A 17,862-nucleotide genomic window follows, 5' to 3' on the forward strand; every position below is an offset into this window, starting at 1 on the left:
CAAAACTAACTGAACTTCATGCCATATAAATGTTTAACAGTTATTCCACGGAATGGAGTCGTACATGAGCCGATAGCCGATGAGGCACATAGCACCGAGTTGTCTATAGACCCTTTTCAGTCACGTGACCTTCGTAAACGCGACCGCCATTTTGGACATGTAGTGGACTTCGGCTCGAATCGGTTTGAATGCGAGGAAGGCGACAAACATAAAAGAAAAAGGAGTGAGATGCAGAAAACTGTATTTACTAGTTTACTGTAATTATGATCTGGCAGCTATTTACACCGGATCCAGTGTAAATAGCTGCCGGAGCCAACGTCCGAGCTTGCCGGAGCGCGCTAGAGAAACCTCGGACGTTGGCTCCAGCAGCTATTTACACTGGATCCGGTGTAAATAGCTGCCGGATCATAATTACAGTAAACTAGAATGGAATGTTAACAGCAATGTAATGCCTTTTCTGGCTAATTTTATTCGTCTTACCTCCAACAAAGTGGTCACTACACAAGCGTTGGTATGCCGCTATCCATCTTCTCCGTCGGTCAGCATCTACCGGGATCCGATAAAATGATAACCCTTGCCTTGTTTGTTGATGGTTACTACATCCAGGTGCACAACAATATAGTGGCATGATGGAAGTCTTGCTGAAAATAAACACTTTCTTTGCTGCCGTTCCTCAATGCTGGCTGTGGTAAACTACTGGTAGTACATGTCCAAAATGGCGGCCGCGTTTGTCATGACATCACGTGAAAAGGGTCCATAAGCCATGTATGATGAGATTGAGTGGAATAACTGTTTTATTATATCCACATTCACTGTATTTTGAGAAATGGAGCATTTTTATTGTTATTTTTTTGCAAATTCTATAAATAAAAACTGCATACAAAATGTCAGACAAAATCATTTCCCCTTAGGCGGACTTCTTAAAAACCTATCGATGGCTGCACGAATTGACTTTAGTGTTGGAGTTTTTTTGTAGAAAGTGCCGTCTTGCTGTCGTGCCGAGGTATAGAATAGCTTTAGACATTTATTTAATTCTTCCTTGGGCATTTCAGTTCTGTAATTTTCAAACTTCTTTGAGCTTTTGAACCAGTCTAAAAAATGTAAACAGATTGTAATGCTTAAAAATGAAGAATGTAAACGAACCGGCGAAATGACAGGAGCAATTTGTGAAAAATGCTGTAATAATCCATCCATCCATCCATCATCTGTAGCCACTTATCCTGTTCTACAGGGTCGCAGGTAAGCTGGAGCCTATCCCAGCTGACTATGGGGAAGAGGCAGGTACACCCTGGACAAGTCGCCAGGTTATCGCAGGGCTGACACAGAGACAAACAACCATAGTCAATTTAGAGCCACCAATTAACCTAACCTGCATGTCTTTGGGGGAAACCAGAGCAAACCCACACAGAGAGCATGCAAACTCCACACAGAAAGGCCCTCACAGGCCACTGGGCTTGAACCCAGGACCTTCTTGCTGTGAGGCAACAGTGCTAACCAACTGCGCTAACCTTAACCTGCACTAATTCTTAAAAAATAAAAAAAAGAGATGTTCTTACTATTAAATACTTTAATTCCATATTTTGTTGCGTTTATATTTTGGGGGGTTTTGTTTTCAAGTAGAGTACTTATTTTAGCCACGGTTGGTTCAGCAACACGCTCCACCATTTTGTTTTTCTCTACTCATGGTATATGAGTTGATATGCTAGTAGTAGAGTAGCCAATCAGAGCACGCGATTGCTCATATCCAGTGATTGTGAATAGAATAACAGAATATAATCAGGGGTCTCTATTTGTGTGTGCAGAAGTAGGCAAACCCAAGTTTTGTTAAATTATTTATTAAATAATACTTTATGTAAGGTTCTCCAGTGCAAATATTTTAATTGCCAGCTACTTTTTGTTGAATAAATAGTAATAACTTATATGAAGAGTAATAACTTGTGTGTTTTTAATGAGTATACACCACATCCAGGGTGGCACGGTGGTGTAGTGGTTAGCACTGTCGCCTCACAGCAAGAAGGTCCTGGGTTCGAGCCCCGGGGCTGGCGAGGGCCTTTCTGTGTGGAGTTTGCATGTTCTCCCCGTGTCCGTGTGGGTTTCCTCCGGGTGCTCCGGTTTCCCCCACAGTCCAAAGACATGCAGGTTAGGTTAACTGGTGACTCTAAATTGAGCGTAGGTGTGAATGTGAGTGTGAATGGTTGTCTGTGTCTATGTGTCAGCCCTGTGATGACCTGGTGACTTGTCCAGGGTGTACCCCGCCTTTCGCCCGTAGTCAGCTGGGATAGGCTCCAGCTTGCCTGCGACCCTGTAGAACAGGATAAAGCGGCTAGAGATAATGAGATGAGATGAGATAAATTTCCAAAACTACCTCAATTTGGCATAAAAAACACAACCATAGCAAAACATGTTTTTATTGTCCCTTTTAATTGACTGTTACCTGGGAGAGTGAAGCGACTGTTAACAGCCATTGTACCAAAGTACAGTACATTACTTGCTTTTTCCCACGTAAGGAAAAACAACAAAATTAAAATTTCTTTACACTGGAAAATAACGAGTTATTGAACCAGAAATTTCAGTTGAAGAACAGGATAATTATTGTTTATTTATTCTTTTATCAGTTGTTTTTAATCAATTTAGTGTTCCACTGCCAAATCTGAGCTGGTTCTTCAGTTCCAGTGAAATCGCATGTGATGACAGACTTGTCGAGACTGGTTGTGCCCTATTTTCTTCCATTCAGAGCCTTTAAGAAAGAGCCTATAAAACATAGTTTATACATTTGGCAATAAAGGCAATGACTGCATTACTCACTGTGAATAAATCCAGCAGTAAAAGTTAATGGCACTGCTGTACGGTCTGTGGCACTACACTAAATAAATTATATGCAGGTCAGCTGTATTTCGAACCATAAATGAATGAAGTAAATGTACACCTTTGTAATTTCCCTTTATCTTTATATGTCTGTCTTTTTGTTCTTTGTAGGTGTGCTGTCCCTGCCGGCTTATTTCAGTCCGTACACCGAGGGCCAGCAGGCTGGAGTGGAGAGCAGAGAGGATGCATACGCCCAGCTTGAGCTGCGCACTCTGGAACAGTCTCTACTGGCCACATGCGTCGGCAGCATCTCTGAACTCAGTGAGTTTTAAACCGTTTATAGTTACATTTCATCAGAGGGGAACCGCCAGGGCCTTCTAGGCCTTCAGAGAAGGCCCAAACATATCAGCATTTCAAATGTTATATTTAATTTCTTTCACTCTTTCATCATTTCATGATAATGATTCTCTTCTAATTCTAATTTGGCCTCATTTTCTATCAGATGTGCTTCAGAAATGAAAGGGTTACTGTCCTGAAAACATTAAAATCGAGTTATCCAATGAGATATTTTTGTTTGTTGTGTCTAGGCTGAGAAGAGTTTAGAGCTGCTCACTCATTGGTTAGGACTTCATTGCTGGGACAGAAGGCCATGGCAGTGTGTGTTTATGCAGGAAGTGACAGATGAATTAACCAATTAGATTTTGATTTATAGTGGGAGGGACCAAAAATGTATCGCCCTCAACCTTCTCGAAGGCCAACACGAGCTTAACTGCGAGTCGGCTCCATCAGCGCAGCAGTGCAGTCACCTTCCAGCCGGTGTAGCGTTCATCAGTAGTGTTAGCGAATGCTCATAAAGCAGTCAAGCCAGTGCTATCGAGAACAAGTAGCACAGGCTAATGACAGAGCAACTAAGGCCCACTTTACACGGGGACGGTCTGAAACAAAAACGCAAAAGTCCGTTTTCGTTCTCACTTTTTTCCGCGTCTGCACGACCGTTTTCAAGGAGGAAATCTGCGTCTATACGGTGACGCATAAATGTGTGGAATTCAATTGGATGTGCGTGCCAGGCGGCTAGGTGGTGCTGTGAAAGACCTCCGCTATGTCTGCACGCATGCGCAGCGTCTTCCGTCTTGTCTGATCTGCACATCTGCGCCGCGAAAACTTTGACTACTCTGGCTATGGTAAGTAAGAAAGTAAGTAAAAAAGTAAGAGCATACTATACCCGCCTCTGTTCATTAACGGTATATGTGCAGATTCGGTATAGATGTTCGAAGGACTCCTGGACGTTTATTAAAGCTGCCAGAGCAGCTTGAAGGTCCGTTGGATCGATGTAATCAGACATGCTCTTACTTTTTTTACTTACTTTCTTACTTCCCGGGCTGGCATGTACTGTATATGACACATGTATGACGTAAACGCGTACCCGACGTGAGCAGATCCGAGCAGAGTTTTCGCATATTGGGTAGTTTAGACGGATATGCAACGGGGGCTGTTTTTAACTTATCCACTCTGGAAGGCGTTTTCAATTTTTTCCGTTTTTCAGCCTCGGAAACGCCGTCCCCGTGTAGACGAAAGGCACTTCCGATAAAATATTTAGTCGTTTTTACCCGACAACGTCCTCGTGTAAACGGGCCCTAAGATTTCTGTCTCCAGACTCTTCTTCCACGCTGCACGCTCGCTACAGTGTTTTTCACTCATACTTAAGTATTCATTCCCCTCTGTAATTTACTGAGTTACTTTTAAAATCAACATCGACAACTACACACAACGGAATAACCTGGCAGCCTGCCGCTAATCCTTTACAAAATCCTTTGCCCTGTTGCTTTTTTGGTGTGTCTGGCTCAGTTTTGGCTGAGCTCAAGTCCCAGCTCTAATAGTAACAGTTTGCCACTGCATTTAATGTTGTGGTAGGTTCACAAAACTAGTTAGCTCCTGTTATCACTGACTTCATAGCACCTCTTAACAGTCATTCTCTTACCAGGAGCTTTTTCTTCAGAATAAAGATACAATATCAGAGGGGCTCTTGTCTATCATCACACACCGAATACAAACTGGAACCAGTTTACCAGAAGCAAAACATTAAAATATAGACTAAGTTTAAAAGGATGTGTCATTGAAGCAACAGTTCTGGGATTATAGACAGGGTATTGTACAGACTACCTACATGTTATGATCGTGTCATGTGACCTACTAATGATGTGCAAGCTGCACAACCACAAGTCCTAAAAGTGCTTAATATGAAGCTCAAAGCAGTCAGTTTGTAATAAAATGAACGTGTGTAGCTAAAACATGTACAGGGTGCACACTCGCGTCTTAGGGCCTCTGCATGCTCTTGCGACAAGGCTTTCGCAGATAGCTTTTCGCAGACAGTTGTAATTTATCGTTGAGCGGGGAGTAATAGGCGTGCGCGATGTTATTCACCGCCACAACGCAAGGGGGCGCGAAGTCGCTAGGAGTAGTTGGTGGGTGTGGTTAGTGGAGTGTTTATCCTCCGGTTACTTATAATGACTAGAACTGGAGTCGTATAGATGTACGTACTTCCTCACTTCCTCGATCAACCGCTCTTCGTGCTGCTCCATCTTCGCTCGTGTTTTTAAAAATGGCGGTCGTGAAAACAAACCAAACCGGGAAAGTAGGGAAGCGGAAGTGCGTGTACAGCGGATGTAGAGTGGACCAATCAGAGCCCTCTTGTCTGCGACGCTGTCTGCGAGGCTGTCTGTGGTGGTCACAATTTTTGGGAGGTGCGCACAGAGCGTCTGCGAAGGGGGGGGCTTCGCAGACACCATCTGCGATGCCATCTGCGAGGACTGGGTTGTCAGCATAAATTGGCCTTTAGACAGAGATCACTTACTGTATCCCTTGCGAATAGATCATAATCAGTACACACGTCCTCCGGCAACAGACATATGTCTGGAAATCTTATATCGTCTGAACAGGACTTTACAAAAGAATCTGTCTTACCTTTTGTAATTCCAGAGGACGCCATAATTTATTGTGGAACTGTATAACTAACTGAATGAGTGCACTCAGACTGTACATTAAGTAAAAGTAAAATAATACTTGACTGATGATATATACAAATAAAACATAAAGCTTGAAACATAAGTTTACAGCTTTACCTTTGACTGTGACAAAGTGCTGACACTGGGGACTTCGTCTAAAAATGCTCAGTAAACACCTGCTCAGAGAAAACCAACAACCAGTCAACAATTAATGTTTTTTTTTTTTACCTGTTTATGTGGAGCGTTCACCATATCAGTACCTGTGTAGGGTGTTTTGTTCTATTCACATTCACCAGATATGAGCAATCATGCACTCTGATTGCCTACTCTACTACTAGGATATCAGCTCATATACCGTGAGTGGAGAAAAACAAAATGGCAGAGTGTTTGAACCAACCGAGGACGAAATAAAAACTACTCAAAAACAAAACCCCAAAAATACAAAAAAAAAAGGCAACGGAATAAAAGTATTTGCTGGTAAAAACGTCTTTTTTATTTTTCAAGAATTATTATTATTATTATTATAGCATTTTTCAAAAACATTGCTCCTGTCATTTCGTCGGATTCTTTACATTCTAAGCGGAAATTATTTTGTTGGACGTTTTGTATAAAGTTGTTATTTATCAAATTTGCAGAAAATTTTAAAAAATGCTCCGTTTCTCAAAATCCAGTGAATGTGGATAGAATAAAACAGTTATTCCACTCAATCTCATCGTACATGGCTTATAGCCAACTCGGTGCTAGGCGCCCCATCAGCTATCAGCTCATGTACGACTCAATTTCATGGAATAACTGTTAAGTAGTCTGCACCGTTAAAGAAAGTGAATCGACATATTCTGACCAATTAGAAGTGAGAATTCAGCAGCTCTATTGTTTAAAGCTGAAATAACAAAGGGCTCATCCCGTCCGTCCATTTCCACTATGAGACACCAAAGAGAATTTCTGAGCATGTTTGTCTATTTGCATTTCCTCATCCGGCCTCCTTTGTCTCGTCTCTTCCTTCTGTCACACTGACGTTTTACAAATCGGGGCCCTCCTGGCAGCAGAGAACTGGAACATTGTGAAAGAAAGAAAACATCATTACCATACAATAAGCATTCTAACTATCATGGGAGAAGCAGTCATGTTTATTCATGTACACACACTCCGAGTGTCATAGCTCCTGGTTAATAGCGTAAGCTGGCATTAATATTTGACTGATGCCAAGCAGAAATGAGCTCATGCTTGAACTGTGCAGAGAGCAGTTTACTGGCTGTTTTTGTAGTGGAGTGAATGTGGGAAAGGTGATAACGTGAATGTTGTTTATCTTTCCAGGCAAATTATCCCATTATTCCTCCCTCCTGGTAAACACTCCTCATGTCAGTTCCTTAGGAGGAGGACAGAGATGTGTTTGCTCTCTAAACAGCAAGCTGGATGAGATAAAAGAGAGAAAGGCAGGGAGGATGTGAGGATGTGTGCGAATGAAAGATGAAAAAACTTTCAGACTCCACGCGAGATCAGTTTCAACTAGCAACATTTTGTTAAGTCTGTTGAGGCCGAGAAGCGCCAGCGTGAGATTAGTGTGACAGGACGTCCTGAGTGCTGCTGAGCTGGATATAAAGTAGAGGTTAGAACAGGAGAAGTCCGGGTCAAAACAACTCATCTTATCTGTCTTGACATCTTCAGACCTAGTAGACGTGTGTTTTCTGCCTTTGTGTGTGGGAGGCTTGGGTTTCTCGGTACTGTTACCAGTTTTGTTATTGAGAATATGTTTAGTTTGTTGCGATGTTGTTTTTAGCTGGTTGTACAGGCCGATTCATTGCAATAACAGTAAGTAAACACTATGAGAGAGAGAGATGTTTTAGTAGGTTTACATTAATGTGTTCATTCTAATATGTTTTTTAAAATAGTAACAGATAATTCACAGGGACTTGTATGGTGGACGCGCCAGATAATCTAAGCCTAATTAAAAAACAATTAAAAATGTGTTGTGATTTCACAAAAAAGTACGATTTTTGATTTGCTGACGCTTTCTGGAAGGAGTCATTTATCTCATCTCATTATCTGTAGCCGCTTTATCCTGTTCTACAGGGTCGCAGGCAAGCTGGAGCCTATCCCAGCTGACTATGGGCGAGAGGCGGGGTACACCCTGGACAAGTCGCCAGGTCATCACAGGGCTGACACATAGGCTACGTTTACATTAGACCGTACCTGTCTCGTTTTCTTCGCGGATGCACTGTCTGTTTACATTAGACCGCCTGGAAACGCCGGGAAACGGGAATCCGCCAGCGTCCACGTATTCAATCCAGAGCGTGTCAGCTCCGGTGCTGTGTAAACATTGAGAATACGCGAATACGCTGTGCTGAGCTCTAGCTGGCGTCTCATTGGACAACGTCACTGTGACATCCACCTTCCTGATTCGCTGGCGTTGGTCATGTGACGCGACTGCTGAAAAATGGTGCGGACTTCCGCCTTGTATCACCTTTCATTAAAGAGTATAAAAGTATGAAAATACTGATGCAAATACTGCCCATTGTGTAGTTATGATTGTCTTTAGGCTTGCCATCCTTCCACTTGCAAGTGGTAAGTGATATGCGCTGGGATCACACACACAGCGGCTCAGTCCCGAATCACAGCTTGTGCACTTCACTCGCGCGCTCTGTGAGCTGCGCAGGGCCGGAGTGCGCACCCTCCAGAGGGCACTCGCTGTTCAGGGCGGAGTGATTTGGAGCGCAGGATGCCTGCGGAGCCGAGCGTATCCGTGTATTGGTGTTGCTGTGTGCACGCGAATCGTGTATTGGTGTTGCTGTGTGCACACTAATCGTTTTAAAAACGTTAATCTGATGATCCGCTGATACGGTCTAATGTAAACATGGGCATAGACACAGACAACCATTCACACTCACATTCACACCTACGGTCAATTTAGAGTCACCAGTTAACCTAACCTGCATGTCTTTGGACTGTGGGGGAAACCGGAGCACCCGGAGGAAACCCACGCGGACACGGGGAGAACATGCAAACTCCGCACAGAAAGGCCCTCGCCGGCCACGGGGCTCGAACCCAGGACCTTCTTGCTATGAGGTGACAGCGCTAACCACTACACCACCATGCCGCCCCGGAGTCATTTATTTTGGAGTCATTTATATAATCATTAGGTCATGGGGAGCCATGGCCTAATGGTTAGACAGGCAGCTTTGGGATCAAAAGGTTACTGGTTCAATTCCCTGGATCAGCAGGAATAGCTGAAGTGCCCTTGAGCAAGGCACCTGTTCCCCAGGCTGCTCTGGGTATGTTGTAAGTCACTCTGGATAAGAGCATCTGCTAAATGCCTCGAATGTAATTTATTTATTGATAATATTTTCCCCATTTTAAAAAAAAAAAAAAAAAGTGAAAATAGAGTGTGGTAAAAATGACACCCTTTTCTTCCGAGCCCTTTTCTTACATCAGTAAGAATACAAGTGTATTTTCCCAAAACTTTGGTAGAGCTACAGTAACTATGAAGCAACTTTTAGGCAAAGAACAATTAGACAAAGAACCTTTAAACATTTAAATAAATAAATAACATAATAGTATTAATATTCAAATCATTTTTTCTGACAGCCCTATTGGACACTTATAGTATATTTATTGCTCACAATATAAACTTATGTGGCATATCAGAGCCCCTAAAAGTCTGACTCAAAGTTATTTCATAATTTATATAACTTTTTTTTTCCTCTTTACATTAGTTAAATTATGAAAACATGATCTTCTCCCAGTGGATTACGACTTTGTCTGATGCCCAGTTATTCCTCAATTTGGCTGTCTGTGGATATTTATTTAGTGTGCCCTAGGAAAAGGCTCGAGCTTACAGATGTTAGGGGTCCTGTTTCCTCCTGCAAACATGTGGATATTGCTGTTTGTACCTGTGCACAAGAGCGCATTCATTTGAGCCAACAGGACAGGAGAGTCAGTGAGTCTGAGTGAAAGCACGCCTTGTGATGGCTTACGGAGGTTGCCGGACTGCATTGGCACCATATCTACACATACACACGTGCACGCTCTGGGCAGGACTAGTCAGCATTGCCTGGGGACCCTGGCAAACAGTGAGGTATTTGTAGAGTCCTGGCCACCCTGGTGCCAAACAGGGCATCATGCTGGAATCCAGCATAAGCGCTTACACAAGTATGTGATGGTTTTGGCTTTGTATCTTCTTTTACTGCACAGATTAACCAAATAAAATAAAATAAATAAAAGCTGAGGTTATGTTTAGAGCAATAATTCCTTTTTTTTTATTTTATTGAACCTGGTTAGCTTTGTTAGCTCATCCGGCTGACAGGTCATGAGCTTATGCCATCATGTGTTGTCCATCGTTTGTCCATTGTCCGTCCAACGTTGTCCACATTTCACAAAAATCGCTTCTTCTCTCTCAATTCTTCACCGATTTTTATTCTTGTTGGCAGGAAGGTAGGTCTGTCTGGGATCTATACAGCTTCTACCCAAATCTGCATAATTGCAATTAACAATGAAGATATGGAGTAATTAAGCCCTAACAAACAGTTTCCACATAAATTGCTTCTTCTCCCTCAATTCTTCACTGATTCTGATTCTTTCTGGCATGAAGATAGGGGTACCCAGGGAGCATATAACTTCTACCCAGACTTTCTTAATTACAATTATTAATGAAGTTATGGACTAATTAAGCCTTAATGAACAGTTCAACAAAAATCGCTTCTTCTCCCTCAATTCTTCACCGATTTTTATTCTTGTTGGCAGGAAGGTAGGTCTGCCTGGGGTACATATACAGTAGCTTCTACCCAAATCTGCATGATTGCGATTAATAATGAAGATATGGAGTAATTAATCCCTAACGAGCAGTTTCCACACAAATCGCTTCTTCTCCCTCAATTCTTTACTGATTTTGATTCTTTCTAGCATGAAGGTAGGGGTACCTAGGGTGCATATAACTTCTACCCAGATTTGCTTAATTACAGTTATTAATGAAGTTATGGCCTAATTAAGCCTTAATGAGCAGTTCAACAAAAATCACTTCTTCTCGGTCAATTCCTCGCTGTTTTGGATTCTATCTGGCAAATAGGTCAGTATTCCTTGGGTGGATATCGCTTCTATATATAGCTTGTATATAGTGTATATAACTTGTAACATTTATTGCATTCATTACTTTACATCGTTCCTTCTGGACTAGACGGGGCCGGAGCGAGCTACGCCGTCACTGATGGTCTCATTTTGATACCTTATTAGATTTTTTTTAATAGATACCTTACTTTATTGATATCATATTGGATCTTTTCTTTTTATTTCTTCATCTTTAAGTACTTTATCCTGGTCAGGGTCATGGTGGATTTGAAGACTCCCAGGAACACAGTGTGTGAGGTGTGGATACCACCTGGCTGGGACTCTAAAACATCACAGGGCTGCGTCTTTTTTAACTGATTCACACACACTATCATAGTGGAATGACTTGCTTATTAAATGTCTGTATCATAATACATGAAGGCGTTTTCACAGTGCCCAGTAAGATTCATGATTATGATTGTGAGCTTTCCTAACAAAGTGTGAGCAATGCAGTATTCCTGAATAAATCTGAAAATATTACAATTATATTAATTAGAAATGATTTAATAAAAAAAATTACGATATTTGAAAGAAATGTATACTCATCACCAAATTCTACTGCAGTTGAAATGAAAGCCTTAAAATTAAAGGTAGACTGCCTTTCAGATCTTTCAAGTTTAGGTCAGAAAAAGAATTTTCCCTGACACCCAGTTATTTTCAGTGGACCGAAAGCTACTGAATTTGAGTCACAGACTTCCAATTTTATTAGCTTTTTTTTCTAATAGAACAATTAATGAATTTAGAGCCACGTGGCCTTAAATTCTCCGCTATTTTTTCCTGCTTCACCATGACCCAATTCAAGATACTACATCATGCATCACATGGTGGGCTTTCCCCATTCGCACAAGGCATTGTGGGAAACAAATTTGAAACAGGAGACAAAAATGGAGGACGTGAGTGTGCGAATGAAACATGAAAGACCGACTACAGTAACGGAAAGCGAGAAGAAAAGACATTATGTTGTGAAGGAAATGAAACGCAGGACCAAACTAATAAATATCGGCGGTCAGCGAGCACCTCGGTGTGATCAGCTGTTTGTTTAGAGACAGAATGATGGAACTGTCAGTGCACGGTCAAGGTAAACCTGTAGATGCCAGTAATGCAACACTGTGAATGCCAGCTGCTGTAAAAGCCAAAAAAAGAAGATGAAGACGGTAAACCTGCGCATGCGCACATGGACTTCCTCTGTCTGCTTGACTGTGCGAAGCAAGCGATTTCATGCACATTATTAGCTCGGGAATCCCCTCAAATTAAATAACTTCCCAGTCACAGAATGGCCTGGTTTGTTTTTTGTGAGATTTTACAGAAATAAACATATATCACAATGACCAAATTTCAAAGGGAACTAAATTTCACAGATTTTATGAACTCGAAAGGCTGTCTAGCTTTAAAGGGAGATACAGATAAGTAATTACTTTGTGGCAAAAACGGGAGAACGCAAATGTAATTTCTTTAATTGCGGATTTAAAGTAGAAAAACGGGCGGCACGGTGGTGTAGTGGTTAGCGCTGTCGCCTCACAGCAAGAAGGTCCTGGGTTCGAGCCCAGCAGCCGGCAAGGGCCTTTCTGTGTGAGTTTGAATGTTCTCCCCGTGTCTGTGTGGGTTTCCTCCGGGTGCTCGGGTTTCCCCTACAGTCCAAAGCCATGCAGATTAGGTTAATTGGTGGCTCTAAATTGACTGTGAGTGTGAATGGTTGTTTGTCTCTATGCCCATGTTTACATTAGACCGTATCAGCGGATCATCAGATTAACGTTTTTAAAATGATTAGTGTGCACACAGCAACACCAATACACGATTTGCGTGCACACAGCAACACCAATACACGGATACGCTCGGCTCCCCAGGCATCCTGCGCTCCAAATCACTCCGCCCTGAACAGCGAATGCCCTCTGGAGGGTGCGCACTCCGGCCTTGCGCAGCTCACAGAGCACGCGAGTGAAGTGCACAAGCTGTGATTCGGGACTGAGCCGCTGTGTGTGTGATCCCAGCGCATATCACTTACCACTTGCAAGTGGAAGGATGGCAAGCCTAAAGACCATCATAATTACACAATGGGCAGTATTTGCATCAGTATTTTCATACTTTTATACTCTTTAATGAAAGGTGATACAAGGCGGAAGTCCGCGCCGTTTTTCAGCAGTCGCGTCACATGACCAACGCCAGCGAATCAGGAAGGTGGATGTCACAGTGACGTTGTCCAATGAGACGCCAGCTAGAGCTCAGCACAGCGTATCCGCGTATTCTCAATGTTTACACAGCACCGGAGCTGACACGCTCTGGATTGAATACGTGGACCCTGGCGGATTCCCGTTTCCCGGCGTTTCCAGGCGTTTTAATGTAAACGGACAGTGCATCCGCGAAGAAAACGAGACAGATACGGTCTAATGTAAACTTGGCCTATGTGTCAGCCCTGCGATGACCTGGCAACTTGTCCAGGGTGTACCCCGCCTCTCGCCCATAGTCAGCTGGGATAGGCTCCAGCTTGCCTGCGACCCTGTAGAACAGGATAAGCGGCTACAGATAATGGATGGAAGTAGAAAAACAATTCTAGCCCCTGTCAACATCTTGGATCATTATGTGCTGTTCTCTTGAAATACTTTGTTGCTTGGTGAGACAGCTGGGACGGGAAATGCCTCACATTTCAATCGGTATTACGTCTGAGCCAAAGAATTGATCTAATGTGGTCAAACTAAGGAAATAGTCATGAACAGCAGGTCCGGTACAGCCTCCCTATTGCGTCTCAATTCCTTTGGGAGCCCTTCAGGGGCACAGTGGGACATAAAGAAGCTCCTTCAGCTACAAGTGGGGTCTTCAGCGCCTAATGGAGGGTCCCACCCTGTCCCAACCCACACACTCGGGTCAGAAATTAAGCATGGGATAATTACCTAAAACGATTGTTACACAGCATCTGTGCATGGGAATCTGGATGGCTTGTAGCCTAGCTCTCACTAATTGCTTCTTTTGTGACTCTGTTTGTTTCTTGATGCTTTTAATGGTCCATCTGTGGTTCCTTAACCAGGTCCTGATTTACAGCTCATAAGCTTTACTGTCCCATAGAGCTCAAACACTCGTCCTCTGTCCTAATGAACGAGCAAGTTGTAAAAAAAAAAAAAAAATTCCACTTCAGTTTTTCCAAATGTTAATGCAGGAATTTGGATGTGTACCCAAACAGTATGCAGAGCGAGGGGAGGAAATGAACCATAGGTGTGTGGCGTTGGTTCTGAACTTAATATTTGGAAGAAAATGTTTCTATTTTGCTTATATACTCATTTGCTGTATTGATGTATTGTAGCCAACGATGAAGTAGCATCATAGCGTTAGTGTGTAATAAGAAGAGTTCAGTGTCAGGCTTGTTGTATTAGGTTTCATGTCATGCTTATTGAATCATTTCTGATTAGATTTAGTGGTTAATTTCACATACCTAACCTATTCCACTTGATGTAATCAGGTTTTGGTAATCAGTGTAGTGGGACATGACGTAACTGGGAGGTGAACTCGTAACCTTATTTGGATTTGTTCCTTTTTTATCTAATCACTGTGTCCTGGCACTTACTCGGTTCTGAAGAACCTGTCCATATTTAGTCGCCAGTCAGATAAAGAGCTATACTGTATCCGGTTGTTATTTGGTTATCGTTATACTGTATATTAGGTGAAAACTGACAGGCGTAATGAACTAAAGTCAGCCACAGGGATGAATACCCTTGTCCGGAAATACCCTGATGAAATTATAGTATGCTTTTTTAGTAACTTTTTACAGCATGAGCATTAAATCCATATAAAGTTTACTACTTTATATACCATCCATGTATAACTTGTACACTTATTTTGGGCTGAATTGGAACAAAGCCAATACTTATAAGTATATATTGTTGAGTTTACTCTGAATAATACTTTAAATACACTATTAGTATTCTATCCATGTACTTATTACTTTACATTTTTAAATCACAAACTGTAGCTAGACCTTAAAATGACGAGTGGAGGTAATCCCAAGTAACATACTGTATATCCTGGTTTAATTGACATGTTGGTAAAAATTCCATTATATGCTGTGAGAAAAGATGATCTGAGCTTTTTCTTCAGAATAAAGACACAATATTGGAAGCGCTCTTTTCTGTCATCACACACCGAATACAAACTGGAACCAGTTTACCGGAAGCAAAACAATAAAATATAGACCAAGTTTAAAAGGACGTGTCATAGAAGCAACAGTTCTCAATCTGGGAATTTACGGGAAGTCATGGCCTAATGGTCAGAGAAGCAGCTTTGGGACAAAAAAGGTTGCTGGGTCGATTCCCTGGACCATCAGGAATGGCTGAAGTGTCCTTGAGCAAGGCACCTAAAACCCAACTGCTCCCCAGGTTGCTCTGGGTTTGTTGTATGTCGCTTTGGATAAGAGTGTCTGCTAAATGCCTGTAATGTAATTTAATTTAGACAGGGTATTGTACAGACTACCTATATGTTATGATCATGTCATGTGACCAACTAATTATATGCAAGCTGCACAACCACAAGTCCTAAAAGTGCTTAATATGAAGCTCAAAGCAGTCAGTTTGTAATAAAATGAATGTGTGTAGCTAAAACGTGTACAGGGTGCACACTCGCGTCTTAGGCTACATCCACACGACAACAGCAACGAGATGTTATTAAAAAAAATCGCGTCCACATGGGCAACGGATCAGTAAAATATCAGGTACATATGGCAACGCAACGCTTGCTGAAAACGATGCAATACACATGCCACACCTCTAGGGGCGCTGTAAGACGGTCCCTTCGGAGACACCAGAACAATAGAAGAAGTAAGGACGCATGTGCATAAACTATTATGCGCGAAACTTCATATTAGCTACAAAGTCAGAAAAATCTGTTCGTAAAATTACATTATAATGACCAAATACAATGAAAAGTATTTTTCCAGTCTCACCTGTGAAAAGTAATCCCATGTGATCTCATTTGGATGGCAAACCTGTTGGTACAGTTAAACGCAGCACATGAATGAGGCATCTTTATTCTCCGCTTTGACCCATCCAATATGGCGGCGAGGATAACGTATGATTCTACGCGGAAGGCGGCGTCTTTAATGGTCCGGAATAAATTGAATGCTACACGTTGATGGATTAATTTGTTCTTCTACGCCCTTTTTGAGGAATGTATTGTAGGACTTAAACCAACATCTGAAGAGGTGAGATCGCTCCTTTTTTCCCTATGTTTGCTGGCGGGATTGACTCTGCCCTAAGGGCTATTCTCTCTCTCTCTCTCTCTCTCTCACTTTGCACCATTACACAATAAATATTCACAGTGAAAATATTTTGTAAGCACGTTTCATGAACCAAGTTATAGGATTTGTTGACAACTCGCATCGAGTTCGTTACACTTCTACCTGGCGTGAAGCACATGTGGTTGTGACGTCATCGTAAACAAATCCGTTCTACTCATCCAGACAACTTCGCAACGGCGCCGTTGCCAGATCTTTCCACTCTGGAACCCGTTCTCAAAAGATTTCGTTTTGGGGCACCCAAAACGCCGGTGCCGTGTGGACGCCAGGCCGAAACGATAAACAATTTTATCGGATTCACCTGAATCCGTTGCCGTGTGGACAGGGCCTTAGACAGAGATCACTTATCCCTTGCGAATAGATCATAATCAGTACACACGTCCTCCGGCAACAGACATATGTCTGGAAATCTTATATCGTCTGAACAGGACTTTACAAAAGAATCCGTCTTACCTTTTGTAATTCCAGAGGACGCCATAATTTATTGTGGAACTGTATAACTAACTGAATGAGTGCACTCAGAAGGAAGTTTTTAACTGTACATTAAGTAAAAGTAAAATAATACTCGGCTGATGGTGTATGTATAATATATATTTGGCAGTCTCTAGGGCCTCAGGTATGGTTCCACGTGTTCAGCTTTGTTACTATCTTCAATTTCAATTTTTATCCCCTGCTGGCCGAAAGGCCCGAAGGGGGATTATGTTGTGGCGATGTCCGTCCATCCATCTGTCCTGGGAAGGGTGCTCACCTTCTGAAATCAACTCCTTTCACAATTTTTGGAGGAATTTCACAGAACTTGACAGGATTCTTTGTTATATGTCGGTAATACGCATATTATAATTTCGTTAAATGCGGTCACATTTTACCACAGTTCCAGCCCTAATTAACAAAATTATAATTTGACAATTTCATGAGTGTGTGTTTTCCTTCTGAAATCAACTCCTCTCACAATTTTTAGAGGAATTTCACCAAACTTGGTAAAAGGCAGTGTTATATGTCGGTAGTACCCATATCGTTATTTTGTTCAATTCGGTCGCATTTTACCAGAGTTACGGCCCTTGATTAACAACCTTGTACTGTCACAATTTCATGAAGGTGTGCTTGCCTTCTGACCATACCTGTCAACTTTGAGGTTTGAAAAAAAGGGATATTTCCCAGATTTTTAACTCAAAATAAGGGAAAATTTCGGAAAGTCATACCCTTCACCAAAAGTGGGTGTGTAGTTGAATGGGGGCAATTTTCTATCTAGTATTTGTGATTTCCTGTACTCTGGTGCATGTTGGTGATAGCCAAGACCCAAACTCCATATGCTTATGGTTTATAGAGTGCATTTGTGAATAAACTATACATTTATTTTTATTTGCTTTCAGTGGTACCAGTTATTTCCCAAATTAAGGGCTAAAAAAACGTATCTTATGTTAAAATAAGAAAGGTCATTATATAACCAGTCAATAAATTCAATTCCATTGCAATTTATTATGGTTTTACCATAATCATGGCCTCGGACCACTAGATAGATAGATAGACAGACAGACAGACAGACAGACAGACAGACAGAGATAGATAGATAGATAGATAGATAGATAGATAGATAGATAGATAGATAGATAGATAGATAGATAGATAGATAGATAGAGTAATAAAGAGATAAAGAGTAATATAAGATATTAAACCAAGAGTGAT

General features: G+C 41.9%; 1 protein-coding gene across 1 annotated transcript in view; it reads left to right on the forward strand.

Moving 5' to 3' along the window:
* abtb2b (ankyrin repeat and BTB (POZ) domain containing 2b) overlaps positions 1 to 17,862 on the forward strand; it is a 125,085-nt gene that overhangs the window by 55,198 nt on the left and 52,025 nt on the right. Inside the window, exon 2 of the mRNA XM_060915090.1 lies at positions 2,977 to 3,126. Coding sequence (XP_060771073.1) covers positions 2,977 to 3,126 — 150 coding nt within the window. The remainder of the gene's footprint in view (positions 1 to 2,976; positions 3,127 to 17,862) is intronic.

This window comes from Neoarius graeffei, chromosome 2 (assembly GCF_027579695.1).
Source record: "Neoarius graeffei isolate fNeoGra1 chromosome 2, fNeoGra1.pri, whole genome shotgun sequence".
Classification (NCBI taxonomy): Eukaryota; Metazoa; Chordata; class Actinopteri; order Siluriformes; family Ariidae; genus Neoarius; species Neoarius graeffei.